Genomic DNA, 26,703 nt, shown 5'->3' with positions numbered 1-26,703 from the left:
GCTTTCTCTCCTGCCTGGGGGCCACTGAGCAGCCGAGTCCTATCCTGACCTCCTGGCTCTTTTGACAGTTCACTGCGGGAGCATCCGGCAGACAGCCACCATCCTGAGCATGGACAAGGACTGTCTGCGCACCGGGGACAAGGCCACCGTGCACTTCCGCTTCATCAAGACCCCTGAGTACCTGCACATAGACCAGCGGCTGGTGTTTCGGGAAGGCCGCACCAAGGCCGTGGGCACCATCACCAAGGTATGGCTGGGAGGACCTCTTTGCCCAGTCCCAGGGAGTCCTGGGGACCATCCCATTCTCAGACTGAGCACAACAGGAGAAGCCCTGCAGAATCCTGCTAACTGCCAGGGACAGAGGCACTAGTTCCTGCCTTGGGAGAGCTGAAACAGTGCTCAGGTGTGGCCTCGGTGCCATGTTCTCTCTTTCCCGAGAGGTGTCTCTGGGCCTTCTGCCTCCCTGGGCTTTGGTGGTGACTGTGGAGGAGAGGAGGTGGGATTGATGCCTGGCTGTCCTACCTAGGAAACAGTGGTAGGAAAGTGTCTGGTCCTAGCTATGGTCAGCCTCCGAGGTGCCAGGCATAGGCTCCAGTGGCCTGGCTGGGGGGGGCGGGGGGGGACGGCAGTGGGTCAGGATATAGTGACTGTTGGACAGCTAGGGTGCCTGGGCTTGAGCTGTTTCTGTGTCGTGGAGCCCACTTCATGCCCTCTGCAGGCTTCACCCGTGTTCTTGGGTAGGGGCAGTTGATAGAGTGGTTTGTTTCTTGCTCTAAACAGCCTGTGTGAGATCTTGGGATCCACCTCAGGCTGGCCTTGCCTCCAGAACGGCCTTTCTCAGGCTCATCCAGGCAATTCCAAGGGCTGTACCGTGGGTGGAAGATCGTATCTTTGAAGGCTGCTTGCCTCTGGGGCTGGCTGAGAGTGGCAGAAGCTGCCAGCACGTGCCATAGTGCCCTTGGGGGTGTAGCCAGGCCTCCTCCCTGCTTTGAGATTGAACTTAGACCACAAGGGAAGGCTTTAAATCAGTCTCTCCTGGGTGGGAGCTCTTAAGATTCATGAAAGCCACACTCCAGATGTTTCCAGGTGCTGAGGCATTCAGGTGATTTCTTTGGGAGGCCTGAAGTTAAAGCCTGCCGCAGACTCTTGTCACAGGGGCAGCAGGAGATTCAGTTGATGCCCTGAGGAGTTCGGCCAGCTTAGCAAGGAAGAGAGCCTCAAGTTGGGTTCACAAGGTTCTGGGCAGGCTGGACTCCAGCTAGGAGCGAGGCTAGGTGGGGGGTTGATTCACAGTGGTCTGCGGGAAGAGCAGCTGGGGCAGGGGCTAGGATAGAGCCACTCTGGGCTGGGCTGAGGCAGGCAAGACGTCAGCCTGGGTTGGAGCAGCCCCGAGACACTGAGTGGGAATGAAGACCTCCCTTCATCCGGCTGCCGCTGTCACGGCCTCCCTACCGCCCACCTCGCCCAGGGCTAGCCAGGCCAGGGAGGGGGAGGTCCCTGGGGGCGGAGGCACAGGGCCTGGGCAGCGGAGCTGACGTCACTGCCTGCAGCTCCGGCCCCATCCTCAACTCCTTGACTCCTGCAGCTCCTCCAGACCACCAACAACTCCCCGATGAATTCGAAGCCCCAGCAGATTAAAATGCAGTCAACAAAAAAGGGCCCCCTGGCCAAGCGAGAAGAGGGAGGCCCATCTGGAGGGCCAGCAGTAGGGGCACCCCCGCCTGGAGATGAAGCTTGCTCTCTAGGGACGGTGCAGCCGGCTTTGTCCAGCGGTCTCCAGGCACAGGTGAGTGGACTCCTCGGGCCAGTCTGGTCCCCTGACCACCTCAGGGTGGCAGTGGGAGGGTGGCTGTTCCTCTAGCCGGTGGGGGTGACAGGAGAGCTTCGGGCAGCCTGTGCTCAGCTGCCGTGTCTGCAGTTCATAGAAGGTGCCTCCCCTCCAGCTCTTGGCACGTGAGTGCTAAATGTGTGCTGGTTGTTTCTTGAGGCAGAGCGTTCTTCGAACACTGTAGAAAGCCCAGTTTAGTCGGTCCTGCTTAGCATTTGGTGTCAATAATCAGAATAGAAAATTGTCAGGGGTTCCCTCTCTGAGTAAGAGAGCTTGCGGTCTGTGTGGGGGGGGGGAGTGGGGTATGTCTGTGGTGGTCCAGAAGGTTGGAAAGGCCCTGCCTTAGAGGGTCGTCCTGCGTGGCAGGGGTGGAGTAGGTGGCCTTGGGCCCCGTGCCAGTGTGGTTGTCACTCGGCATCTCCTGTTAGGTTTGTCCCCCAGTTCTGTCCCGTTCGCCCCCTCATTTTGCTCCTTCCGGTGTCTTCTCCATCTGACCCCGCTTTGGAGAAGGAAACTTCTGCTTGGACCTGCCTTTCTGTTTTCTGTCCCCCATTGAGCCTTTCTCTCCGTATCAGTGGGGGCAGGTGTTGGTTCCTGCTCTCCTTGTGCTTCTCAGAACGGCTCACTGTCGTCAAGTGTGACCTGCCCGCTGGGGAGGCAGGGTGGATGCCGGCTCCATCTGACAGAGAAGTGCTGTGCTCTAAGTCACACAGTAGCTGGCGGCTCGGGCTAGGCTGGGACCATACCGCCTGCTGGCTTTCCTCCCGCCCCTCTTCCCGCTGCCTTGCCCCTGTGCCGCCCTGCCCTGCTCCCAGTGGGCCACTACTTTTCAAGCTCCTTCTTTCTCCCTTTCAGCCCAAGCCCAGCAGCGGGGGCCGGCGACGGGGGGGCCAGCGTCACAAAGTGAAGTCCCAGGGGGCCTGCGTGACTCCTGCCAGCGGCTGCTGAATCTCCCCTGGCCCACCCCCACCACCCAAGGGATCCTTGTACTCTGGCCGCTGTGCCACCAGATGGGCCAGAGCAGCTCTGACCACCACCCGTCCTCCCCCAGGCCACAGCTGGAGCCTCATCATGCTCCCCCCGCCCCCATTTTCCAGGGGGGTTGTAATTTATAAGCTGAGGAAGGTGGCCAGACTTCCGGAGGACTGACCATCATCTACCTTCTTCCCTGCCTTCTTCTTTACTCACATTTTTTGTATATCTGGGCCCTTAGTTTTTATTCTTTTTATTATCTCTCTCTCTCTAGTGTGTGTGTGTGGGTGTGGGTGTGGGTGTGTGGGTGGGTGGGTGGGTGGGTGGGTGTGTGGTGCAGAAGTGTAGCCAGTCAGGGCCCTGGCAGTCTTTCTCCTTTTATCCTCTGTGGCCACCAGCCTCCAGGAGCTGGCTGCCTGCCCATCTGTCCATCCGTCTGTGTGTTTCTGTGACAAACTTTAGGGGCTTTCAGAAGCTGAGGAGCTCATCACTCCTCTGTGCTCACCCTCCTCCCCTGTGCTCACCCTCCTCCCCTGTGCTCATTCGTCTGTGCCCAGAGCCCTCTACAGAGCCGGACTCAGGGCTTAGGGGATTCATCAGTGTCTGCTGCTGCCCGAGCAGGGAGCCTTCCTTCTGGGACTAGGGGGATTTTAGCAGAATGGAGCGTGGTGGCCTCCTTTTTTCTCTCTCCTTTTTTACCCCCTTAAACCCAAAACCATGTTATGCCAAAAGCTCTTAAGTTGTAGCCTGTAGATGTGTGGAGGGGAGTGGCACTTGGATTGTAGGACCCTTCCTGCCCCTAACTCCGACCCTTGCCACTGACCCAAAGACAGCAGGTGGTTTTTTTTTTTTTTTCTCCTTGGAGACAATCCTGTTTGCCTGGCCAGGCCAGGGCAACTCCTGCTCTGCTGATTCTGCTGAGCTGAGGCTTTGGCCCTTGAACTTTAACTCTGCATCTTGTTGGGCCTGGGGGCACTGATGGCTGACCTGGACTCGCATCAACTCGCTCTGGGTCCTGCTCACCAGCACCTCCTATTGGTGGGGATGTGTTCCTCTGAGCCAGGCCTGGGCTACAACTCCTCTTCCCTACCACAGCCCCGCCGTGTTGCCCCAGCTGGCTGCTACAGGAGCACAACAGGGAAAGGTCTGAGCCCCAGTTTTGGAGGCCCCTGTGGGGGTGTGGGGAGGTTAGGTAGGGGGTTGTGAAAAAGATTCTTCCAGGCCCAGCACAGAGCATTAAGCCCTCTGGAAGATTCACTGCCTGGGGTCCTCCAGGCCAGAGATGGCACTGTGGGGCCCAAACGAGCCTGGCCTGAGCTGCGGACAGAAGCCCTTGGTTTAGGGTGGACTGGTGGGTAGAGATATGTTCTTCTAACCAGAGCAGACACCCAGCTGGCTGGGTCCTTCCTCAGCCTTGCCTTCTTCCCATCCCAGCCCTCTCCATTCTTCTTGCTTCTGAACTGCTGGTCCCTTCCCCTCCCCTCCTTCCAACTATTTCTAGTTACCACTGACCCATGGCCATGGACTGACCGGACCGGCACAGAAAATAAAAGTTTGTTCCAAGTTGATGGTGTCATGTTCCCGGCCCAGGCCCTCCAGGTGGAGGTGCTGCCATGGGGAATGCTGGCTGTGCCTCTCTGGAGCCCCCAGCTGTGGAGCAGGGCGGGGTCAGGAGGAGCCCAGCTTCTCCTCTCGGGCATGTGTGGCTTCAAAACCCAGGCTCCTCTGCCAGCGGTGACAGGGGCCAAGCTGCCAATCTTCTCTGACCCTCAGTTTCCTCGTCTAGAGCAAGAGGTAAGCGCCTCTGTCACGGGGGTTGTGAGGATTCGGTGAGAGAACGTACGGTGAAGCTGTGATGTGCCCAGCACATGGGAGGTGCCCGGTGAACGGTCCCCGTGCTGCTTACCACTGCACCAGCTGCCAAGTCCATGTGGCGATAGGCAGGCTTGGAAGGAGAAACGTGGTGTTGACAAGTCTCTGTGATGTGGCTGTGCTGTTGGGTGTCTCCCTCACTTGTTTGATTTTGAAGCTACTAGATAGGAAAGAGGTGGTGTTCCATTTTTCCGGTTACGAAACAAGCTCAGAGAGCAGTGCCTCCAGTGGGCACGTTCATTCCTGCTCCGGCCCACGCCGCGGCCACCGTAGGCAGCTGCTCTGCTCCTTGCCCTTTGGCCCCTGCCTGTTCCTCGGTGTGCTGTGTCCTTCTTGCTTTTTGACCTGGTTCTGCTTATAGGGGCCTCTGCCCGCTGGTGCCTTCGGAAGTGGAGGACTCTAGCATTGGGCAGCGCCCCCTGCTCTCTGTCCCCGTGGGAGGTGCTGCGGCGTCTGTGTTTCCACAGGGTTTCTCCAGGGTGGGACCTTGTTTTGCCTGAACTCTTTTGCCCCTAAGAGCATCACCGCTTTACTTTTGCAAGCTGTGGCCTCCACCCTGGCCTCTGTCCTCACTCAGGAGGTTGGTCTGGATCTGTGGTCGCCAGGCCCACACCTGCTGGCAGGGGCTGACTGAATACAATGTTTTACTGTCATTAACAGGGACTCCAAAGGTCCCCTACGGGTCTCAGCCCTACCAACTCTCACTTTGGAACAAAACACCAGCCCTTTTGTAGATGATAAAGAATAAAGTTGTTAACTGATCATCTCGAATGGCCAATCCTGCCCTTTCTGTACGTGCAGCTAACATTTGTGGTGTCTTTAGTTCAGTTGGGACCCCTGTTCTGGCTTACTGAACAGAATAAGGTAACAGAACATGCCACGGTGCAGAGGGAAATGCAAGCTTGGGGATCACGGGGCGTGCCTTGGGGAAAACGGGGTGAGAGCTGCGCCCCTGAGGAGACAGTAGGACTTGGACGCGGGCAGGTGGGCAGAGGGCAGAGGGCAGAGGGCACACGCCCAGCCCGGAAGCACACAAGCAGAGGCACGGAGCCCTGACTGTGCGTGGCAAGTCCCAGGCACTCGTTTACTGGTGCAGCTTGGGGACATCCCGTTGTTGAGCAGTGGCGCCAGATGCAGAGCAGGTGTCAAGTGAAGTAAGGGGAATGGAGTGCGTGGTCGCTGGCGGTGAGCCCCAGGACCGGCCTTTCCTGGCGCACAGGACTGAGCAGTTAACTGGCCCGAAGCCTCAGGGCTGGATTTACGTTGCACCTGCTACTGTCTCCTGTGGTTTATCCCCAGCCCCTCCCTACTGACTTGTCCCTGCCTTTATTTTCTCAGCTGCAGTGGGGACCAGCCCTGGGTCAGGTACCGGGTACACTGGAGAGCGTGGTTGGGGACCCACCCCTGTCCCTTCAAGCGGCTTCTCGGGAGGCACTGGATCTGGGGACAGAGTTACAGGGAAGGGCCAGGACCTGTTCCCATTAGCTGGTAGGTGCGGCTCTGCAGGGGCTCCATCCCAGCACAGGTACGAGGGACAGATGCTTAGTTCCCGTGGGGAGGATCCGCACTAAAGGCAGGCGTGGTTGGTTGTGAAGCAGGTAAGTTCTTCTGCCTTCTGTTCAGATGGCACTGAGAGATGCAGGGAAAGCTGCCCCTTCACACTGGGGTGTCTGTGAGGCCTAGTAAAACCACCTCCCTTCTTTCTCCTGCCAGCCCCTGAGCCCAGAATCGCAGAGCAGGGCCTGCCTCAGGCCCCGTTCCAGCTAGGTTTTAGTGGAGAAGTCTGGTTTCTAAAGTTCAGGAATGAGTCTTTGGGGCATTGTTTAGGCTCAGACTTCAGATTAAAAAAAAAAACTACACACTCTATTAATCCTGGGCATAATTTATTTTTTTTTTGCATAGGCATAAATTAGAATCTGGAGATAAAAAATTCAGAACCAATAGTGCAGCATTTGTGACAGGAGAGCGCAAAATGAAACCTGGTTGTCTGGGGGGGGGGGGGGGCAGGGGCTGAGCTGGGGCCAGTGCCAAAGGCCCACAGGTGGCCTTAGGCCTCACCTTCCTTCTAGCTCCATCCCCTTGGAGCCCATTTGGGGCTCAGCCCTGTTCTTACGGCACCTGCCTGCACCGCAGCCCCCCCCTGGCAGCCAGGTTACAAGGAACTGAAATCACCCGGTGCCCCACAGAACGGGGCTAGGAATCAAGCCCAAAGCTTTTCAGTTAAAAAACAGACCTTGAAAAATATATACATAATACAGCAGAGTCTGCTGGGTCTCAAAGCCCTCTCTTCCCCCAGCCCACACCCCTGACAGCACCCCACCCCCCCTAGAAAACGAGCCAGAAAGGAAACAATCTGAGCAAGAGCTGAGAGTCTCAAGGGAGTAGCTGAGCCCCTTACAGTCAGGTGGGGGTGGGACAAGGCCCACAGTGCGGACAGGCCTCTTCCCACCACGACACCCTGAATGTCACCATCATTCTCATTGGACCATCCCGAGAGTCTGGGGAGTATGCTGCTCCCCACCCTTTTAAGCTTACCCCAGCTGCTTATGGCCTCAAAAGGCAGGTCTGGGCTCCCTGCACCTTGGGGGAATGTGGCAAGCTTGCTCTGGGGCACAGGCATGCCCTAGCAGGAATGGGGAGCAGAGTGGGCCTCGGTCCCAACATCAGGGGAGAGAGAAAGCACTAACCCCAGCAGAGGGGGAATCCTACTGGCTGCCCCCCTGACCCCTCAGAGCCAGAGAGGCAGCCTCCCTTAGAGGCTCCTAGGAGCCCGACCCTCAAGGGTATGAGAAGCCCTGTGGCCCACTCTGACCCAGAACACATACAGTGTATAGAGAGGCCTTTGGGGGACGTTAGGGGGTCAAGCTCCATAGGTTGATGGCACTAGATTTCTGGAAGAGCCCGGCTGCCCTGCACAAGCAGCTTCCTGCCTGGGGCTCAGCCCCAGCCTGCACTGTGAGCACCTTCCTCCTAGAGGACGTCACTTCCCTGCCTGGTGATAGGGGCAGCTCACCTGCCCCAGGCCCTTGCTTGTCCCACCCATGGCTTTGGCACCTGCTTCATTCACACGCCTACCAACCGCAGCTCCTTGGGTGCCAGCCCCCCATCCTGGGTAAGGGGCAGACAGGTTTCACCCACCTCTGCCGGGACGACATAGGTCCACTCACTGCCTCTCCCCCTGCCTCACGATCACCCCATGATATGCTACATATATACACCCTCCCAAGAGGGGGAAGTAGACACCCAGTGCCTGGCACAAGGAGGTCACAAAAAGGGACGCTGGAACGTGCTGTCTACCTCGAGCTGCCCCGCACTAGGAAAGCCCTGCATATTCTTTCTTGTCTCCATCGGGCCAGCGGTTCTTGCTCCTGGAAGTCAGTGCGCTGGTCAAGCATGTGGGGAAGGGGCAGGGGTGCTGCTCTCCCACTCCCAGAGAAGGGGGCACGTGCTGGGAGGGGCTGGCCTCCCAGCTGGCTGGCAGCAGCACAGAGAAGGCCTAGTGGGTGGGTTCCCCATGCACCCGGAAGCGGTAGATGCAGGTGTACTCGGGGTGGCCCCAGTTAGTCAAGATCCGAAGCTCCACCACCTGGTATGTGGCCATTTTAGTGTCCTGGATAGAGAAAGAAGGTGTTAAGAGTGTCCCAAGCCCTCAGACCTCGCTGACAGGAGGGCAGAGAGGGGGGCAGCCACCCCCAGGGTCCGATGCCCCCCTCCCCCACCCCTCCCGTAGGCCTCCACAGCGAACTGGACTGCAGAGCTCCTGTCTTCAGATCGTGGAGCAGAGTTTCCAGCTTGTGGGCCAAGGAGTCCCAGGGGCTTCAGAGGTCCTCTAGGGGCCATGACCCACAGCCACATAAAAATGGCCTTGTAGCTGAGGACCAGCCAGATTCATTCCAGACAGATTCACAGGAGCTCTTTATCATGGTCAAGGGACACAATCACTGTCACGGAGGATCTGATCTATGTTGACGGTGGAAAAGAATCCTTTTACTCTGAATTAGGCAGAGTTTTCTTCCTCAAGTTCTTAGCAGGCCTCTGTCCTCTTTGCTCCAAAAGCCACGATTTTTGAGCTTTAGGAGCAAATGGCCCCCAGTCCGACGCCAACAGACACAGCGCTTTCCCGTTCCCTTCCCGTCCTCTGGCCTTCCGCACAGCCGCTTTTCCTCTACTGTCTCCGAGAGGGTCGGTCAGCACACATCCCCCAGACGTCCCAGGCACTCCCATGGCTCAGTCTTTGGTCCCCTGGTGGCTGCATGGGACTGGCCCACAGGTGCCTCAGACTTGGTGGCCAAACCCACTCCTGCATTAGCCTGCCTCTTGGCACCTGGGACAGTCCTCCCCTCCACGTTCTCTACTTCTGTCCAGTCTGACACTTGCAACTGTGTATCTACCTCCACTCCATCCTCACTCCCGACACTCTCCGCAGCCACTTCCTGACCGGTCTCGTCCCCTGGATGCACCGTTCACACGGTCACATGATCTGACTACAGTGCACAGTCTTGTCACTTCTCTGCCTAAAACGTGGCAGTGCCCACCCCAGCCCCGAGGGCCAGAACTCTTTGGCCTGGTAGCCAGGCCTGCCCCTCTCCGGCCTCCCTTCCCACCACCGTCCCTTTGCCACCTCACCCAGTTCTTCACCCCTAGTGTAGCTCTCAAGCCCCCGGCACAGCATTCATCTGGGCTGTCAGAACATTGACTTCTTGGGGCTGCCGGGATCTGGGAGCCTAGCTCCTGGGGTGGAGACTGGCAATCTGCATTTCTAACAAGGCCCTGGGAGACTGATGCCCGTTCAGATTGAGGCCAGAAGTCTCCCTCAGAGCCCTAGCTGTGCGGCACTGCCTGAGGCCTAGGAGGAACACCCTCTGACGACTGCCCCTGGCTCCCCGTCCGGGATGGGCCCCTCTGTGTGGATGTCTATGTGGTGCCTCTCCTGTGCCACTTGGACAGCTGTCCCCGTTCCCTGCCTCGAACTGTGGGGAGGCAGGGGCTGTGCCTATTCTTGACCTGAGCCCGCGGTGCCTGACACGGAGTAAGTGCTTGGAAACCATCTGCCGAACGGATAGGGAGCTGAATATACCATTCCGCTGGCACAGCGGAGTCCCATACCTGAAAATAAAAGGTCTGAATGGGCTCCCCATCCTGGTCGTAGGTGAACTGGCCAAGAAGTGTCCCCTCTTGCTGCGCATCTTCATCAAATCCCTGAAAAGAGAACAAAGGATGGAGGGAAGATCCATCCCCGGGGACAAGTGCCCCAGTCACCCGGGGAAGAATGCTCTCCCTTCCTGTTCCCACACTGGGTCCCCCGCCCCCGAGCAGATCAGCGCCAGCCTTGGTAGGACTACAGGGGCCTGAGCACTGGACGTGGGTTATTCCAGCGCAGCCTAAGCTACCATTTCCCAGGCTGGGGCTATCCCTTCCAGATCTGCCCCCTTCCTCCCAAATAACGGTCCTGGCTCTATCCTTAGTAAAGACTCACGGTCCCGTAGCCCCTCTGAGCCCCCAAAGGTAGAATACTCACAAAGATGGCAAAGTCCTTGGGGGCACTGGAGATGGTGCTGTTGGGGGACAAGGACTTGGGGACATGCTCTAAGGTGACAGCAGTGGGGCGGATGCGGGCAGAAAGGCGAACCACAGCAAAGCCCTGGGGCCCCTGGAAGGCCCAGCAGTTGCCTGGGTGCACATCTGGCTGAGGGGACGAGGAGGAAAGGAAGTCCCATCAGCACGGGGCGGGTGACAAACACGGCCCACCCTGAGCACGGCTTTTGCTGGCTCAGGACGGGAGTCACCCAGCTATGCGGGCGACCTGCTCAGGGCCCCTGCTGCTGCCCTCATGGGTACCTACCTGGAGAATGACTCGGGGCGACTGGGAGTGGTACCACAGGGGGATGCCGAAGAGACTGAGGAGGGCCGTCTTGGTCTCATAGGTCTCAGAACATCGGGTGCTGATAACACTCGCCCCTGAGACAGGAAAGACAGGCAGTGTGGGCACCTAAAGCTGGACCCCAGCAGGGGAGGGAGGGAGGCGCTGACACCTGTGCTGCTCACCAGCCCAGGGAACTCGAGAGGGGACCCCTACGGCCATGTCCTCTCTCAAGGTGGGAGGGCAGATGCCCCAGGCCGTCTTCAACCTCACCCCAACTACAGCTGTGAGCATCAGTTTCCCTGGCCAAGGATGGTATTCAGTTCATCCGGACTTCAAGTTTCTTCGCTTGCCTTTGTTGTGATTTCTGCCCATCTCGAGCCCTGCCCGCCTAGCACCACGGCTGCCCGGCAGATGCCGGGGGGGGGCGGCCAGCACGGGACCAGGCTCTGCAAAGTGGGGAGAGCGCACACACAGACCTCCTGATTCCAGAGCATAGTCCACCATCCCGATGCGGTCCTCACTGTAGCGCTTCAGGGCCTGGTTTACGATGCGCTGCACCTGCTAAAACAGGCATCCAAGGCAGCTGCCACGAGCAGCAGACTCGTCCACCCTTGAGCCCCCACTACTGGGGGCGAGGGACCCCCAGACCAGCCCCCTCCTATCCTGCACCACACACTGGTGTCCAGCCACACGTGCCACTTAACCTAGATGCACCCCCTCCCCCGCCCCCACCAGCCCCAAAGCAAGCACCGGAGCCTCCCGCACGTGGTCTTGGGACGTACCGGGAAGCTGGCAGTGTGCGACTGCGCGGGTCTAGGACTCCCAGGGAGGAGGGCGCTGGGTGAGGGTGGGGGTTGTTCCCGGGGCCCCACGGTCCTCACCTCCTCTGTCACCCCGATCACGCCTTCCCTCTGCAGCGTCAGCCCCAGGCTGGCGGCGGCCTCCCTCGCCGACTCGCCCCGCATCTCGGCCACGTGGGCGAGGATCCTGCCCTCCAGCTCCCGCAGCTGAACTTGCATGTCTTCCTGCTGAAGGAGCCCGTTGCGGGTCCCCCCGCCGTGCAGAAGGAACTGACTGATCCAGGCAGGGAACCGGGACTCCACCTGGCGACAGAAGGAAGGTCTTTCAGAGGCTCACAGGGACAGTGCTGCTGTGGTGGCTCCTGGCTGGAGTGGAGGGGGCGGGAAGAGAACACAAGCCGGGAAGGGAAGGGCCAAGCACACCCCGCTAGTCCACCTGAAGGAAAGCGTTACGACCAACTCTCCGTGTTACTGATAACAAAACAGGAAGAACTGTCTACGAAAGCCAACATCTGGGCCAAGTCCAGACTCAGGGGACTAGCAGGCCACCAGGGCAAAAGGCTCTTTGCCGTACAGACTCCTAGGACAGACACTCTCAGAGGACACGGTGTTCGGCAGGGGACTTGGATGGTTCCAACTTACATCATCCCTCACCGCCTGCAGCTGCTGGGGCAAGAGGCCCACTTGGTCTGCCACCGAGCTCTGCTTCAGGCTCAGGGCCGCCAGCTCCTGCCGCAAGCCTGCCAGCTGGCCCTCCAGTCGCCCCAGCTCCTTCATGGAGTTCTCTCGGAAGGACTCTTGGGTCATCCTACTCCCAAGGAGAGGAGAAAAGAGTAAGCCTTGGATCTCTGGTGAGGTGTGAGGCCACGCCGAGGAACACAAGGGGATCCCCTAGTTGGCTCCCGACAGAAGTGAGTGCCCAGCACCTGCACACGAATGCAAGGCCTCCACCTAGGGACCCTGGCTGTAGAACACAGCCCCAGTGCCTTCGAATTGGCTTGCTGATCCCAACGAGCGAATTCTTATCCTGTCCCCTTCCTAAGACCAGAGCCATAATTCACTCTGCCTCGGCCTCTCCATCCTCCACACGGGTGGATGTCTGGGGCACGGAAGGCAGCCTGCATGAGTGTGTACAGAAAAGGTAGCGGGTCTACGAGTGAACCCACAAATCCCAGTTCTCTTGCGGTGCCCCCTTCCCCACTCAACCGCTCTTGCCCTTCAGATGTTCCTGAGCTAGTTTTCAGCCATCCCCTCTCTGTTCAGAACGCAATCAGAACTCTGCTCCGGGGCTCTGTGCCCCAGGCCTGCCAGGGTGTGGGGTGGAGAGGTCGGGGGTAGAGCAGGCCTAGGCCGGATGGCAGTGCCCATTACCTTTGCCACTCGGACTTCAGCTCCTGGAGTCGAGCCTCAGACTCCTGTAAGCAGGAAGAAGGCAGAAATACAACATATGCCAGGCTCAGAGCAGTCAGTCTCCCAGAGCAGGATCTATTCTGTCTGGAGTCTCTGTTCCAGCAGAGCCCTGCCCCAGGCTCTCCTGACTGCTCCAGCAAACATTAACCACCTCCTGGCCTAGGTCCTCATGAGAGGCTTGCCCCATCCGCATGCTTGGGCATGCATACATTCCCTCATTCATTCAGCATCTTATACCCAGCACAACAGGCCTCTTGAAAGCGACCCTTCCTCAAACACACCCCCGGGCATCCCTGCAAAGCATTCCTGTGCACGTGGGTTCAGCTCCAGCAGAAGTCAGGAGATGACACCCCCACCCCATCTAGTGTCTAAGCACCCTTTGGGAGAACCAAGCTGCCTCAGCCCAAGAGCAGATGTTGAACTATAGATCAGGGCCCCACTGGGGAGGCCCCAGGTGCCCCTGAGTCCACCAACCTGGGAGGCCTGGACAATTTTCTTGAAGAGGTCTTCTGAGTCTTGTTGATGTTCTGCTCTCAGGGTGACCAGCTCTTCCTGTCAGACACAGGGGAGCGTCTTGAGGATTTTACTGAGTTACGTGCAGAGGGAACTTACAACCACCAGTAAGTGGCAGAACTGGAGACTGAACCAGACCCGTCTGCCTGCAGACTTCGGCTCCTGGCCTTTGTGCCACAAGTGCTTCTCAAACACGCAAGACCCCCTTGATCTCTGCTGCACCCCTACTGTGCCAGGCACTCTGTGGTCTCCTGTTTCCACAGTCGGGGTTGGGAGTGCACGGGGAAACCTGAGGGTCTCCATTTTAGAGGAAGGAACGAAGGCTTAGAGAAGGTGAGTGACTGCCAAGTGACACGGCTGTCCCTCTCGTGTCAGGGTGTGCAGGGCCTCACCCCTCCACCCCACACACCCACGGTGTCACCCACACGCCACTCTGCTCACGCTCAGAGACCTGGATCCGAGCGGCGGTGTCCCTACGGAAGTCCTCCTTCAGGGCAGCCTCGCGGCGGCTCACCAGCCCTTCTAGAAGTGCCAGGGTGTCCTCGTGGCTCAGGCCTACGTGGCCTCCCCCACCAGCAGCCCCTTGTCGCAGCTCCAGACGTTCCAGCCGCACAGCCTCCTTCTGCCAGTTGGAGGAAAATTCGGCAGCGAGAGCTTCTAGGCGTCGCTCCAGAGAGTGTACCCGGGACAAGATGCGCTGCTCAGCCTGCTACGGGGTGGGAGGGAAAAGCCATAGAGGTGAGGGGCCTAGGACAACAGTGCTCCCTGAAGAGAAAGGGAAGGGAATCCCAGGAACACCCAAATGTGAGCTCACGCTGGCCCTGAGGACCATCCGTGCTCAGCGAGGTGAGTACCCCAGCAGGGCAAAGGGGTACCGTGAGTATGCGGACACGTGGTGACAGAGTGCAGCACAAGGTGCCAAGGACGGGTGCGCAGGCCAGGCGGGAGGGGACACAGCGCCCTCTCCAAAGAGGGTCCAAATGGAGGAACAGGTCCAAGAAGAGGACCAGAGGAGCGGCAGGGGGCAGGGTGGCCTCCCGGGCTGGAGCCAGCCCCCTTCCCTCTCCTACATGTGTGCGTATGCAGGAAAGCGAGCGGCCGACAGGTTCAGCCGCCCACTTCGTTCAAGAGAACTATGGCTAGGGGCGCCTGGGTGGCTCAGTCAGTTGAACGTCTGACTTCGGCTCAGGTCATGATCTCGCAGCTGTGAGTTCCAGCCCCACGTGGGGCTCTGTGCTGACAGCTCGGAGCCTGGAACCTGCTTCGAATTCTGTGTCTCCCTCTCTCGGCCCCTCCCCTGCTCATACTGTCTCTCTCTCTCTCTCTCTCTCTCAAAACAAACATTAAATTAAAAAAAAAAAAGAGCTATGGCTAAAAGACGAAACAATTTGAAGAGGCTCTCTTTTTTCTAATTGGATGGCCCACAGAGTAGGTAGAATAAGTCCTTTGGACTTGACGGTGGCACCTGATAGCATGCCATGGATTTTGAAAACCTTGTTGGCTTAAAAACAAAAATCTTTGCCAAGAGAAATTATAGTCTCTCAACTGTCAATTAAAGACCGGGGCCGCCTCCTGAGGGCAGAAGTTGCTTCTGATTTTTAAATGTTTTAACGCCAGTACATCTGCAGGACAGGAAGAGCAAAGAGTGACAAGTCCTCTCCTAACCTGTGTCCCATCCACCTGGGCCCTCAGCCACCACCGGCTCCCACGCCAGGCAACTATTTTTATTAGTGTCTTTATGCAAACGTAAGCAAGTACGACATAGGTGTGTTCGTTCTTTACCTCCTCCTTCTCACAGAAAAGGTAGTCCTGAAATTGAACTACACTTAACATCCTTACTAACGATTCCAAAAGGGAAAGTTATAATGCCAGAATAGGTCATTATGTGATAACATGGCAGTCGGGAAGGTAATATTCGCCAAAATAAATGGTTAAAAATGTGTTCCCCAGTTAAATTCAGCAAGATACAAGCAAAATTCAGATGTCATTAGGGGAAAAAGAATGAAAAGCTTTTCACTGGTGACTTCATGACATGTATGCACACATTCTGGTTATGTGTGCCCTGTCACCTCCCACGCCACACTGCAGGCTCCTTGAGGACACAGCCTGGGCAGCCTCGGGCAGAGTGCAGACAAGGCTCTTGTCCTCCCGTCCTCCCTGTATTTGTACCCTCTGCAGTGTGGCCTCGCATGTGCTATATCAAGAGGTGGTGTCTACCCCGCCCCCTTTTTAAATGTTTTTATTTATTTTTGAGAGACAGAGCATGAGTGAGGGAGAGGCAGAGAGAGAAGGAGACACAGAATCCGAAGCAGGCTCCAGGATCCGAGCCGTCAGCACAGAGCCCGACGCGGGGCTCGCACTCAAGAACCGCGAGATCGTGACCTGAGCCGAAGTCGGACGCTCAACCGACGGAGCCACCCAGGCGCCCCTATTCCCCCCTCTTTGAGTCTAGACTGGCTCGGAGATTTACTTCGGCCTGGAACGTGGAGGAAGGGACAGTGTGCTAGTTTTGAATCCAGGCCTGATTTTGCTCTTGTGGCACCATGGTCGTCTGCTAAGAGAACGAGGCGGGGCTCGCCTGCTGGACGAGAAGAGCACGTGTGGCACCCAGCCTGCCCCTGCTGACCCAGCAGCCTGTCCCTGCTTAGACCAAAAGAGCCACCCAGGGCACCCATGGGCTTGTGAGCCAATCGAATGCTTGCAGCTTTAAGGCACTGATTTTAGGGGTGATCTGTTTGTGGTAATCGGTAACTGACCAGCCCATCGCCTTACTCTTAGAAGATGCTGAAGAAATATTTATGAAACTATAGAGAAGGAACAAAGTAGCTGAAACGATTTGTCTGATTCCTTTTCCTTCTGTTTTTGTTTTGTTTTGTTTTTGTGTGTGCTTAAGATGGCAACTGATTTGGGACAATTTGGAGTCCTATTTAAGCCCAAACTGCTCTCCCAGTGTCTGTACCCCAAACAGCAGAGACAGGGGACAAGGCAGTCTACCAGCTAGGACACCGCCTACGGAAGCTATAAGGGCAGAGAAATCAACTGCAAATAGAGGCAAGGTGAGGACCCGTGACCCTAAGCTACTCACCTGGAAGTCTCTGGACTCCCACACGTCATGCTGCCTGCTGCCGCCCTTCGCTGCCCACCAGGAAACCATCGCAGGGTGGAAGGTCTGCAGCCCATAGGGGTAGAAATACCAGGCACCTGTACACAGAAGAGAGGGGGTTATCCAGGCCCGTGGCCATAAGCCAGAAGGCACACGCTGCTGAAGACGGTGGCCTAATCAACATGGGTTGTTAGCAGCCTGTCCCATTCTGCGAGCTGGGCTGCTGCTGGAAGGCGGTACGAGGGATGGAGGTTCCCATCATTCTCTGAGGCAGCAACTTCCACCTGACGGTCCCAGAGTATATGCTTTCTCACACTCCTCAGGAATCCCCATCTTTCTGTAAATGGCAAAACTCAGAGAACATAGCTCTAATAAAGCTAGGGATGATCCAGAGGTACAACCAGAGGACCTGATGGTGGCTCTCAGCCAAGACTGTCCGGCAAGATCACCCAGGAAGCTCTTTGGGCGCCTGAGTGGCTCAGTCACTTAAGCGTCTGACTTCGGCTCAGGTCATGATCTCGTGGTTCATAGGTTTGAGCCCCTCATCAGGCTCTGTGCTGACAGCTCGGAGCCCGGAGCCTGCTTCAGATTCTGTGTCTCCCTCTCTCTCTGCCCTCCCCCTTTCGTGCTCTGTCTAGGGTCTCACTCTCTCTCTCAAAAATAAACATTAAAAGGGGCGCCTGGGTAGCGTAGTCGGTTAAGCGTCCGACTTCAGCCAGGTCACGATCTCGTGGTCCGTGAGTTCGAGCCCCGCGTCAGGCTCTGGGCTGATGGCTCAGAGCCTGGAGCCTGTTTCCGATTCTGTGTCTCCCTCTCTCTCTGCCCCTCCCCCGTTCATGCTCTGTCTCTCTCTGTCCCAAAAATAAATAAACGTTGAAAAAAAAAAATTATAAAAAACAAAATAAATAAATAAACATTAAAAAAAAAAAAAAAGAAGATCACCCAGGAAGCTTAAAAATACCCAATATCTGGCCCCACTCTCTAGGAAATGAATTCACTGGTCTGGAGTATCCCTCTATAGGTGAGTCTTAAAAGCTCCCCAGATAACTCTCATGAGCTGCCATGGTTGAGAATCCCTGAAACAGGAGACACCTGCTAAGAGAAGGTGCTTTTGACACAAGACAACACAAGATTGCAGCCACAAAGACGCCTGCATCTTGCTTCAGGGGCCATCTGCTTGTGATGTGTTTACTCCTGAGCTTACGCGTGTGGGGTGGGGGATGAGGGCACCTGGCGAGCCGTATCAGCCAGTGGGTCTCCATCCCAGGGAGACCACACTTGCCACTCAATCATTGGCCGTGAGCAGGTACAACCGGAAGCACACGCCCACCAGGCTTTCCATCAGACCCTCTGGACACACCTCCCTTAATGCACTCCCTGAGGAGCCCACTCTGCCGGCCTTTCAGGCCCACCACACACATCGGCCCCATCAACCCTATGAGGCCACGGTGAAGCTCAAGTTAACAGAGTAACTCCTGAACAAAGCACTGTATGATCGTAAAGGGTCATTATTACTTCAAGGGCGATGCCCAGTTTCCACTGGACGTGAACAAGCTGTTCTTGTAACAGCAAACAAAAAGGAAGTCCACACTTGGAAAGATTTTCTACCTGGCTGTTAAATAAAATAAATACTAGTTGAGTAGATGCTAAACCTATAAAACCAGCTCTAAAAAAAGGTAAAGTGTGGTCTTTATAAGTTAATTATAAATTGGTACAATAATTAAAATGGAGCCTGGGGGCCATGAAGGCAACTCACGTGGAATCGTGAGACCGCAACACTGTCAGATTAGAAGCTGAACACAGTATATATAAATAATGATTACAACTATGCAGAACATGTGAAAGTCCTAAGATAGAGAATGGAACACCACCAAGCATCTTGTAAGGCTCTGTGCTGACAGTGCAGAGACTATTTGGGATTCTCTTCCCCCACCCCCTCCTCTCTGCCCCTCCCCAACTCATGCTTTCTATCTCAAATAAATAAAAAAAATTTTTTAAATGAAATATTTTAGTACAAAAAGGCAGACTTCTCTTTACAACTTCATTGTTTCAATCTTAAAGATTGAACTTGATGTCATAACAAGAATTCACTCACTCAGACTACACCCTGATTTGGAATGCAGGGAAAATGACTACTAACAACAAGATCCCTGTCAAGATCCCTGCTTTTTACCCCAATACTCCTGTACTAGGGCATGTTCTGACTCAGATGCCCCCGAGGATGCTCTATTGACATGCCAGGCAGTCAAGTGCGGCCACCCAAACAGAACACAAGATCAACGGATTGGGGCATATCCCTTCTCACCCACTGGACACCCTAGAAATGCCACACAGGTCCACGAGGAGCCGGGAGGGCCAGACAGGAGTGGCCGAGAGCTTGGGACTGAACTGCCCAGGCTCAGTCTGACTCCACTCATCCTGCCTCCTTCCGTTGCCTGTAGGCGATCACCATCCCCCTGGTTTTTGCGTGTCCGCTCAGCGCCAGCCCCCCACCCACACTGCCCTGCCCCTCTGGCTCACCAGCTCCATTTCGGCCTGGCATGCTCGTCCTACCCCTGCCCTGCAACACCGGGCAAGCTTACCATAGGTCAGGCCGGTCAGAAGCAGCAGCAGCAAGAGGAACCACAGGAATGTCTTCACGGATGAGAAGCGCCTGGGCCACAGGAGGGGACAGCAGGGGAGGAAGAGGTGTCAAGAGAGCATCCAGGGCTCTATATCCCTGCTGGGAGTCTGCAGAGGCTTTCCCTGAGTGCCAAACTAGAGTTGGGAGGGGGATGCCCTGGAGCATCTCATCTTGCCAGGGCTGGACTGGAGACTTTTAGAGCTTTGCCTGCAAGTCTTGGAATAATGGGGACAATGCTGACTCTGAATTTCATTGATGTGATTAAAAAAAAAAAAAACACGGGGTCTTTGTAAAACCTGAAATTTTCATACGAACAAGTCCTCTAAGCAAGCAATTCTAGAAAAAAATACAGAACTCCTTAAACAATATTTTCCTTAAAAAAAAATTTTTTTTTTAAAATTTATTCATTTTTTTTGAGAGACAGAGTATGAGCTGGGTAGGGGCAGAGAGAGAGGGAGACACAGAATCCGAAGCAGGCTCCAAGCTCTGAGCTGTCAGCACAGAGCCCGACGTGGGGCTCGAACTCATGGACTGTGAGATCATGACCTGAGCCGAAGTTGGACACTTAACCGACTGAGCCACCCAGGTGCCCCAACAATATTTTCTTGTAGAAAAATATGGAACCTTCTTTTGGTGACACGGATCCACCCTTGGCCCTCTTCTCAGCATAATCCTCAGCCAATCATCCAGCCAGGATTACGTCCAGAGGACCTTGACCTCTTGGCTCAGTCTTCTTTCCCAGCTCTGCTGGGTCAGGGACTTAGAAAATCAACCCACAGCATCACGCAGCGCCTATCCCTGGCTTCTGAACACCCAGCAGAGAACACTGGGTTCTAGACTGCCCCAGGGCCAGGAGGAAAGCTGAACTTTCCTCGGAAACACCACTTGTTGGGCCAGAGCCTGAAACCTGACCAGCCAGAGTAAGACCAGGCTGTCAGACTCAGACGTGGCTGGATGGGGGCTGGCATCTAGCAGGAAGTAGCCAAATAACAAGAACCCATAATTTCAGAATTCTCCCTGAAAGGCTACTGGTTTGGAAGGCAACACCTGACTCGATCCCATTATCTGTCAGGCAGAGAGGGGCTCTGGATAGTCTACTCCATGCTCACTGATTAAAAATACACGTAAACTCGAGAAAAAGAAACCTTCACAGAAAGGACATATACAGGTTTAGAAGCCTTACTGGTCCCTTGTGTCCCAGGGCTTTCTGAGTCATTGTCAAGGTGGGAGTCTCGCTCACCTGGTTAAAACGAAGACATCGAGGAGGGAGGCAGCTGTTGTCAGGCGATACCAGGTGGTGCCAACCCACCAGTAGAGGAGTCCAAACAGCCGGCCTGGAAGAGGGACCGTCAAGGCCTGAGTGTCACCCTCAGCCAGCGGCCTGCAGCTTGTGGTTTCAGAGCATTACTGTCTCCACCTGCAGCCCTCCCTGCCGCTACCCCCAATGCTGACCTGCCGGTGCACCTGTCCTCGAATCCCACCTGCCTACTCTGCCAACTTTCTCCATCCTGCTCCACAGCTGCTCCTGCCCTTCCGAGTGGGAGTGTTAGAGTGTTGGCTCCTGGTTTCCAGTGGCTTATTCTAGGACGAGCTCTCCCTGCTCGTCCTATGGTCTCTCGGTGGGATGCCCAACCACAGGGAGAAGGGGAAGAAGGGACTGCTGTAGAGAATGGAAATAGCCGTGCACAGAGTAGCCAGCACCCACCTGGAGAAGTGACCACCATCCAGAAAAAAGAGGCTGCCCAAGAGGCTGCGTTCCTTAACCGTGAACCCGAACCACGGTGGTCAGTCTCCGAGTATCCTGCAGGGACAGAGAGGCCACGGCTCAGTCTGTCCTCCCTTTTAAGAGCCCAGAGACAGGGAGACTGCCTATTATTTATCTTCTCCTTTAGACTGTGAGCTGAGACCACGTGTCATTCTCCTTCGCATCCCCAGAGCGTCACCCAGGCCTGGCACCTAGCGGGTCAGTAAAGGTCTGTCAAAGGAACGCAACGGGAGGTTTCTGACATTTTATTTCCCTTGAGCTTACTGTCTGCACCCCTCTCCTCACCAGCAATCCTTCGATCCATCGTTTGGAGCTAGACCAAAGGGGTCAAGCAGCTCCTACATGTGAAGCGCCCCGTTAAGGCAGACACAACGGAGTCGACCATAGGCTGCTCCGACTGATGGGGACAGGGCAGTCACAGTATGTCAGGGGCCGCCCCAGGCCTGGGTTCAGGGTGCCACGGTGACATGGCACCAGGGGGTGCCCAGCTGGTCTGTGCAGGGGCCTGCCAGACACCACGCTCTCTCAGGCTGGCAGGCGGGCACCTTCCCCGGGCTTCCCGTCACCTCCCCCAGCAGCCCCAGAACCTGCTGGAGCGTATCCCTGAGGCGTCACCCACCTGCATAGTCATCCTCTGAAGAGTAACCTGAGGAGGACCCCAGGAAGTCCTCGGAGCCCTTGTTCTCAGAGAGCCCGTTGAGTTTGCTGCTTTCGGTGCCGCCCGTCCCTCTCCTCCTCCTCACCCGCAGATCCTCACCTGAGGAGGGAAGAACTCGGGGTTCTCCTGGGGCAGGAGGCTATCCCGGAGGGCCTCATGGGGACACCTTGAGGAGCGTTTCTGACGGACAGATGGAGCTGCCCTGAGCTTCCTCCTGAGCTCCCCGGGTCCATGGGCGGGGGGGGGGGGAAGGGGTCTCCGGGCCTGGAGAGCATCGTGGCCACCTCGTTGTCTGAAGTGGCCTGTGGCTCCTCTTCCGAGGGCTTCTGAGGACGGGGAGCCCTTCCTCTGGCCCGGCGGGGATTAGGAAACCACTGGGGGGGGGGGGAGGGGGGAGAGTTTGGACCTTAAATTTCCAGAGGAAGCAAAGCCTCGGGAGGCAAGTTTCAGACACTCACCCCAGTAGGGGTCGCTATGCAGCTGGTCGTCGAGGATGGAGCTCCTGGCAAGGGAGGCGGCCCGGGGGCTGCCAAAGTAGGACTCCCTGACCACCGACTCGCTGTAGTAGGACGTGTGCGTGTCGGAGGAGGGGCCCAGCTGCGGCGCTGGGGAGAGGCGCTTCATGTTGCCGGACTTCCTCTTCAAGGTCCTGTGGGAGGGGAGCCGGCAGGGGAGAGGAGGGGAGCAGGCAGGTGAGCCCATCCGGGAACAGGAAAGGGAGCCGCTCTGCCCGCCTCTGGTGAGTGGGTCAGCCTTGTTGCCAGGCAACTGACAGCTCCCAGCTGCCGACTGCGCTAACCACAGGTGCAGTCGCTGCCCCCGTTATCTCCAGATCCCACCAGCAGTGAGTGATGAAGGCAGGATTCAAATCCAGGTCTCTAACTTCAATGCCAAAGTTTTTTGTCCCCCACCCCCCGCCGCCATGCTTCTAAGAGAGTAGCAATTTCAACCACCCACTGAAATCCCAGACCAACTCGACCTGGCCTCCCAGGGCTAGCCAAAGCCTCGTGAGCGGTTATCTGGGCCTCATATCTGCAAGCGGGGCAGGATGAGGCTGGCGCCTGCTGTAGCTCATTTGCCATGCTCCTCGGACCGGGACCTCTCCTGGGCTGCCTCTGCGGGCCCCACTGAAGCCCTGCAGAAGGCACTCCTGGGTCTGGGGAGGATGGTCAGACGGGCACATCCGTCCAGAGCAGAGAGGGCTCCTGTGAACCCAGCCCGCACTGGCGGGGTTTCTGGCCTGGCTTATTCTCGAAGCTGCCTCTCCCCACTTCCTGTTCTCTGACCGAGAGGGCAGCAGCCTGGCTTACAATAGGGGGAGAAGAGACAGCAGGGCTGGGGCCTCGCATCCTCAAGGGTGCGAACGCTCCCCCTCGGCTGGATGCGGGCACCCGATCTCTGCCCAGTCAGGTGGCGACAGGACAAGGCTGTGCAGCGACCTGCCCAAGCCCTCTGCTCAGCAGGTCAGCGCTATCCGCGGGTGGCCGGGGCGGGGTGGAGGGCGGGGGTGAGACGGCAGTCTCCTACCTGAGAGGGCTGTCTTTAAACAGGGTGCTCTGGCTCCCCATCACCGAACTCCCTCCACTGCTGCTGCCACCGTCATCATCGCCCTGGGGGTAGCGCGTGAGGCGCTGGCTTCGGCGAGACATGACGAGGTAGGATGGGGACTCTCCCCCTGAAGAGAGTCTTGGGAGAGAAAGGAAGACCGGTGAGGCCTGGCGGGGGCAGGTGTTTCAGCTCCTCCCGGCGAACAGCCTACCCCCTGCGCATTCAACACAGACAGCCCCAGAGGTGGGGACAAGGGGGGCGTGTACGGAGCATCTCCCGGCACCACCCACCCTGCCGCCAGGCGGCCCTGCCTCGGGCTCACTTAGTGCCCAGGTGGCCTCTCTCACGGTGCTTTCCACACGCTCTTCTGGCTTTCGGTTTGACACGGAGCTGCCTGAGAGGCAGAACCGGACCTTCTGCAGCCTTTAGCAAGTAGCAGAGCAGGTGGAACGTGAGAGGCACGCAACAGACGCTAACTGAATGCCTTTGATCATTACTGCCCACACAGTCTCTAGTCGGGCCATCCCACTACGCTGCCCTCCCCCTGGAGCTGGGTGCGCGCGCCTTCCAGCTGTTTCTCTTAGAGGGGACACACTTTCTTTTCCTTGTGGCTAGACTCGTTGACTCAGGGTCCCAATCCAACGCTGACCGGAGAAGACCTTTCTGGGGTGAGCCCCACCTACATCCTGAAGGTGTCCGCATGCCGTAGCCCCTCAGTGATCATTGTAGTGCAACATCAGGGCATCCTGTATGATGATAATTGTGATGACGGAATACTTTGTTAATGCCTCCTGGGTGCCCGGCTTCTTTCGCACTCATTTCTGATCCTTATGAACACGGGAGGTACTATTACCGCCACTGTGCAAGGGAGGCACCTGGGACCCTGAGACGACCGGTGACCTTGCCCACAGTCCCCTAGCCTGTACATGACAGAGGCAGGGTTTGAGCTCAGATCGGACAGGTGGCACGGCCTGGCTCTTTCCCCCTCTACCATAACATTTGCAAGTTGCTTTAGGAAACGTGTGTCCCCAACCAGAGTCTTTGACGGCCCTGAATATGCACAGAACGGGTTGTCACACGACAAATATTTGTCAACAAACTAACAAAACAGGGAGGTGGAGCGGCCATGTGGGATCACAGTCAATCCCTGCCGGAGGGAAGAAGTCACCACGTGCCGTGGGAAATCAAGGCTCTGGAACGGATACCGAGGACTCGAAGCCAAGGTGAAGAGTCGTGGCAAAAGGCGGTGTTTGACGACCGGGGGGCGGGGGGGATTAATCAGCCTTTCAGATGTAGAAACCCAAATTCAAAATCTCAGATTTCCCGCGTGAGGAGTCTCAATGTGGTGCCTTTGCCTGCCCATGCTACGAAGTCTTTGTTACACTTAGGCCCCCACAATAGTCCCTGGTACTTGTGACTTATTATCACTTCTCATATTCCTTATACTATTAGTTCCCTAGGTTGTGCAGTGGGTATAGGCTCTAGTGTTTCCCAACTCCAGCCTATGGAAACCAGAAGGTCTGGTTAGTCCAGCCAGAGAATTCAGAAGTCCTCTTCTGAAAAACAAGCAGCCTCATGTCTCGGTCTGACTGGCGTCTGCCCAGGTAGGATGCCCACCTGGCATCCCCCGCTCCCCCTGGTTTTTAGACAGTGTTAGTAACGGGACCAATCGGTAGTAGCCAAAGCAGGAAGCTGGCCTGGCTCCTTTTCTGTATTCCTCTCCTTATAAGGTAATGCCACCCCCACTACTGCCCTCCCCACCTAAAAGCTCCAGATGCCCATATAGACTCCTCTTCCTCAACCCCCACCTGCTGAAGTGGACGAAGCCTTCACCCGGGGCGGTGGGGGGGGGGGGGGCAGAAACAAAGCAACGTTTCTGCCAACTCAAGCTGCTGTTGGCAAGAATATAAATATTCAGACGAAGGGGTGGGGAGGGGAGGTGTGGGGGGCGTGGGGAGGTGGGGGGGCTGAAAGCATCAGAAGTCAGCACCCTCCTCCACCCCCCCCCCCAGAGGCTTCTTAGTCTTTCCTGTAGTCCTAGTATCAAAAAAAAAAAAAAAAGTTTGCAACTGAGTCCGGTTTCAGAAAATGAGAAAGGTCAGGGCTTGGATCTTCCAAAACAAAACAAGAAATGAATCTCTAGGAGCTCGAATCTTTTGCGTATCTGAATAGACCCCACCCTCACCAACTCACAAACACACACACACACACACACACACACACACACACACACACACACACAGAGTTAAGAAACCCTCAAACAAAACATCCCTCCCCACTTCTGTGCTGAACCACATCCCTTTTCTCAACTCCACCTTTCCCCACACCCCCCTCGGCAAACTTATATGGCAGTGTCCACCCAATCTGCAAACTCAGATCTCCGGCGACTTCCACAAGACGTTTTCACACTACTTTCCCTCGTGGGACCTGTAAAACGCTCCAGGGGCTAACTCCCTTCTCCCTTCATTTTCCCAACGGGCTGAACCTGCAGAGATTTTTTTTTTTTTTTTTTTTAAACTAACCACGCGCCTTCCCTGCGGCTCTGCACTAAGTCACACTCCCGCCTCCTATTTGTTTGGTTTCTTTTTTTAAGAACTGAACAAAATGGGCCTCCCTCCTATTCCCGGAGTCTGACAGGCAGAGGGCAGAGAACTGCCTGTCCCTGGAAACTGCCTGCCTGGCACGAAAACACAGGCACTGCCCTGGGCCGGTTTGAGGTAGCCCGGTTCTCGCTCCCCTCCTCTCGGGGAGGTTCTGCCCCGGGGAAGTCCCGCCTGGAGACATCCGCCCTCCGGGCTGACCAGTGGGCGGCCGGCCCCGGGGACGGGGGGCGGGCTGCGGAGATGAGTCAGGGCGGCTGGCCCCGGCACGGCGCTGGCCCTTCCCGACCGGCCCAGGGGCGTGCGCCAGGCGGGGCTGGAGCCCAGCCCGGCTTGGCCGGGAGAGGAAGAACCAGGCCTGGGCAGCTCGGCCCTGGCTGGGGCGGCCCGACGGTGACCCCGGGGTCCGGCCGGGGCCCGCGGGGAGGCGGGAAAGGCCGACCAACCCCGCCTACCACCCTTGCCCCGCACGTCCGCCCGCCAGAGGCCTACCGCCGGCTGTTACCTGCTGCCGCGGCTGCTCCGTGCGGGGCCGGGGGCGTCCGAGGCCCGCTGCGCCGCCTGGGCGCGCCCCCTTCCCGCGTCCGAATCCTGCGAGTGGCGCTAGGCGCGGGGACCCGGGCGCGCGGCGCGGGACGAGGCCAGCGGGCCGAAGGGCGCAGCAGACAATGAGGCCCGCGCAGAACCGCGCTGCGCGAGTGGGGCCGGCCGGCGCGCGCGTGGCCGAGTGTGTATGTGTGCGTCTGCCAATCAACGCTGACAGGCCGCCGCCCATTGGCCGGGCCCCGCCCGCGTCACCGCCCACTGCCACCGCCCATTGGGCTGTTTGAACACAAAGGCCCCAGTTCGCTCCGCCCGCCGCGTGGGCCCCGGGGGCCCGGCGAGCCTTGCCTGGAGTCCGCGCGTGGGAGGCGCGGGGGGCGGTGCCGAGCCCCAGGAGCACGCTGCTGGAGCCCGCAAGTTGGGGCTCGGCCGGGCCTGACTGCGCACTTGACTCCAGGTCTGGTGGCTCAAAACACCTGATCCCGCTCCGAGCACCGCCTCGTGCGCCTCACCCCACCCGTGGCCTTCCGGCCGTGGCGTCCCCGCGCTCCGCAAACGGACTCCACACGCGGGATGCCAGGGCTTTAAAGGCATCGGGTGATTGG

The 26,703-nt window shown here is 57.2% G+C and overlaps 2 protein-coding genes across 6 annotated transcripts in view; one reads left to right on the top strand and one right to left on the bottom strand.

The window, feature by feature from the left end:
• The window catches only part of GTPBP1 (GTP binding protein 1), a 35,453-nt gene extending 18,431 nt beyond the window's left edge, over positions 1-17,022 (top strand). For 3 of the 4 annotated variants that reach the window (XM_086712254.1, XM_086712257.1, XM_086712258.1), the window contains exons 10-12: positions 69-247; positions 1,586-1,786; positions 16,152-17,022. In XM_086712254.1, the coding sequence (XP_086568380.1) occupies positions 69-247; positions 1,586-1,786; positions 16,152-16,259 (488 nt within the window). In that variant the 3' untranslated portion in view covers positions 16,260-17,022. Of the gene's footprint in view, positions 1-68; positions 248-1,585; positions 1,787-2,683; positions 3,034-16,151 lie in introns of those variants that run through there. The other variant, XM_086712256.1, reaches the window with a different exon arrangement.
• On the bottom strand, positions 6,539-26,199 carry SUN2 (Sad1 and UNC84 domain containing 2). 2 transcript variants are annotated; one of them, XM_086712253.1, is made up of 18 exons: positions 26,061-26,199; positions 22,935-23,093; positions 21,866-22,056; positions 21,369-21,506; positions 20,690-20,785; positions 20,225-20,318; positions 18,944-19,014; positions 16,344-16,459; positions 13,710-13,967; positions 13,220-13,297; positions 12,707-12,750; positions 11,978-12,143; positions 11,417-11,638; positions 11,012-11,096; positions 10,515-10,630; positions 10,191-10,358; positions 9,779-9,871; positions 6,539-8,282 (listed from the first exon to the last, which is right to left on the bottom strand). In XM_086712253.1, exons 2-18 carry the CDS (start codon positions 23,054-23,056, stop codon positions 8,169-8,171), a joined length of 2,172 nt encoding a protein of 723 aa, XP_086568379.1. In that variant the 5' UTR covers positions 23,057-23,093; positions 26,061-26,199; the 3' UTR covers positions 6,539-8,168. The 2 variants fall into 2 exon arrangements, with proteins under 2 accessions (XP_086568379.1, XP_025782859.2); XM_025927074.2 differs by lacking the exon at positions 26,061-26,199 and having other exon boundaries at positions 13,710-13,964.
• Positions 26,200-26,703: the final 504 nt, after the last annotated feature.

This window comes from Puma concolor, chromosome B4 (genome assembly GCF_028749965.1).
Source record: "Puma concolor isolate L17-30 chromosome B4, mPumCon1.1.hap2, whole genome shotgun sequence".
NCBI classification, from domain to species: Eukaryota; Metazoa; Chordata; class Mammalia; order Carnivora; family Felidae; genus Puma; species Puma concolor.
This window is presented reverse-complemented; position numbering and strand designations above follow the sequence as displayed.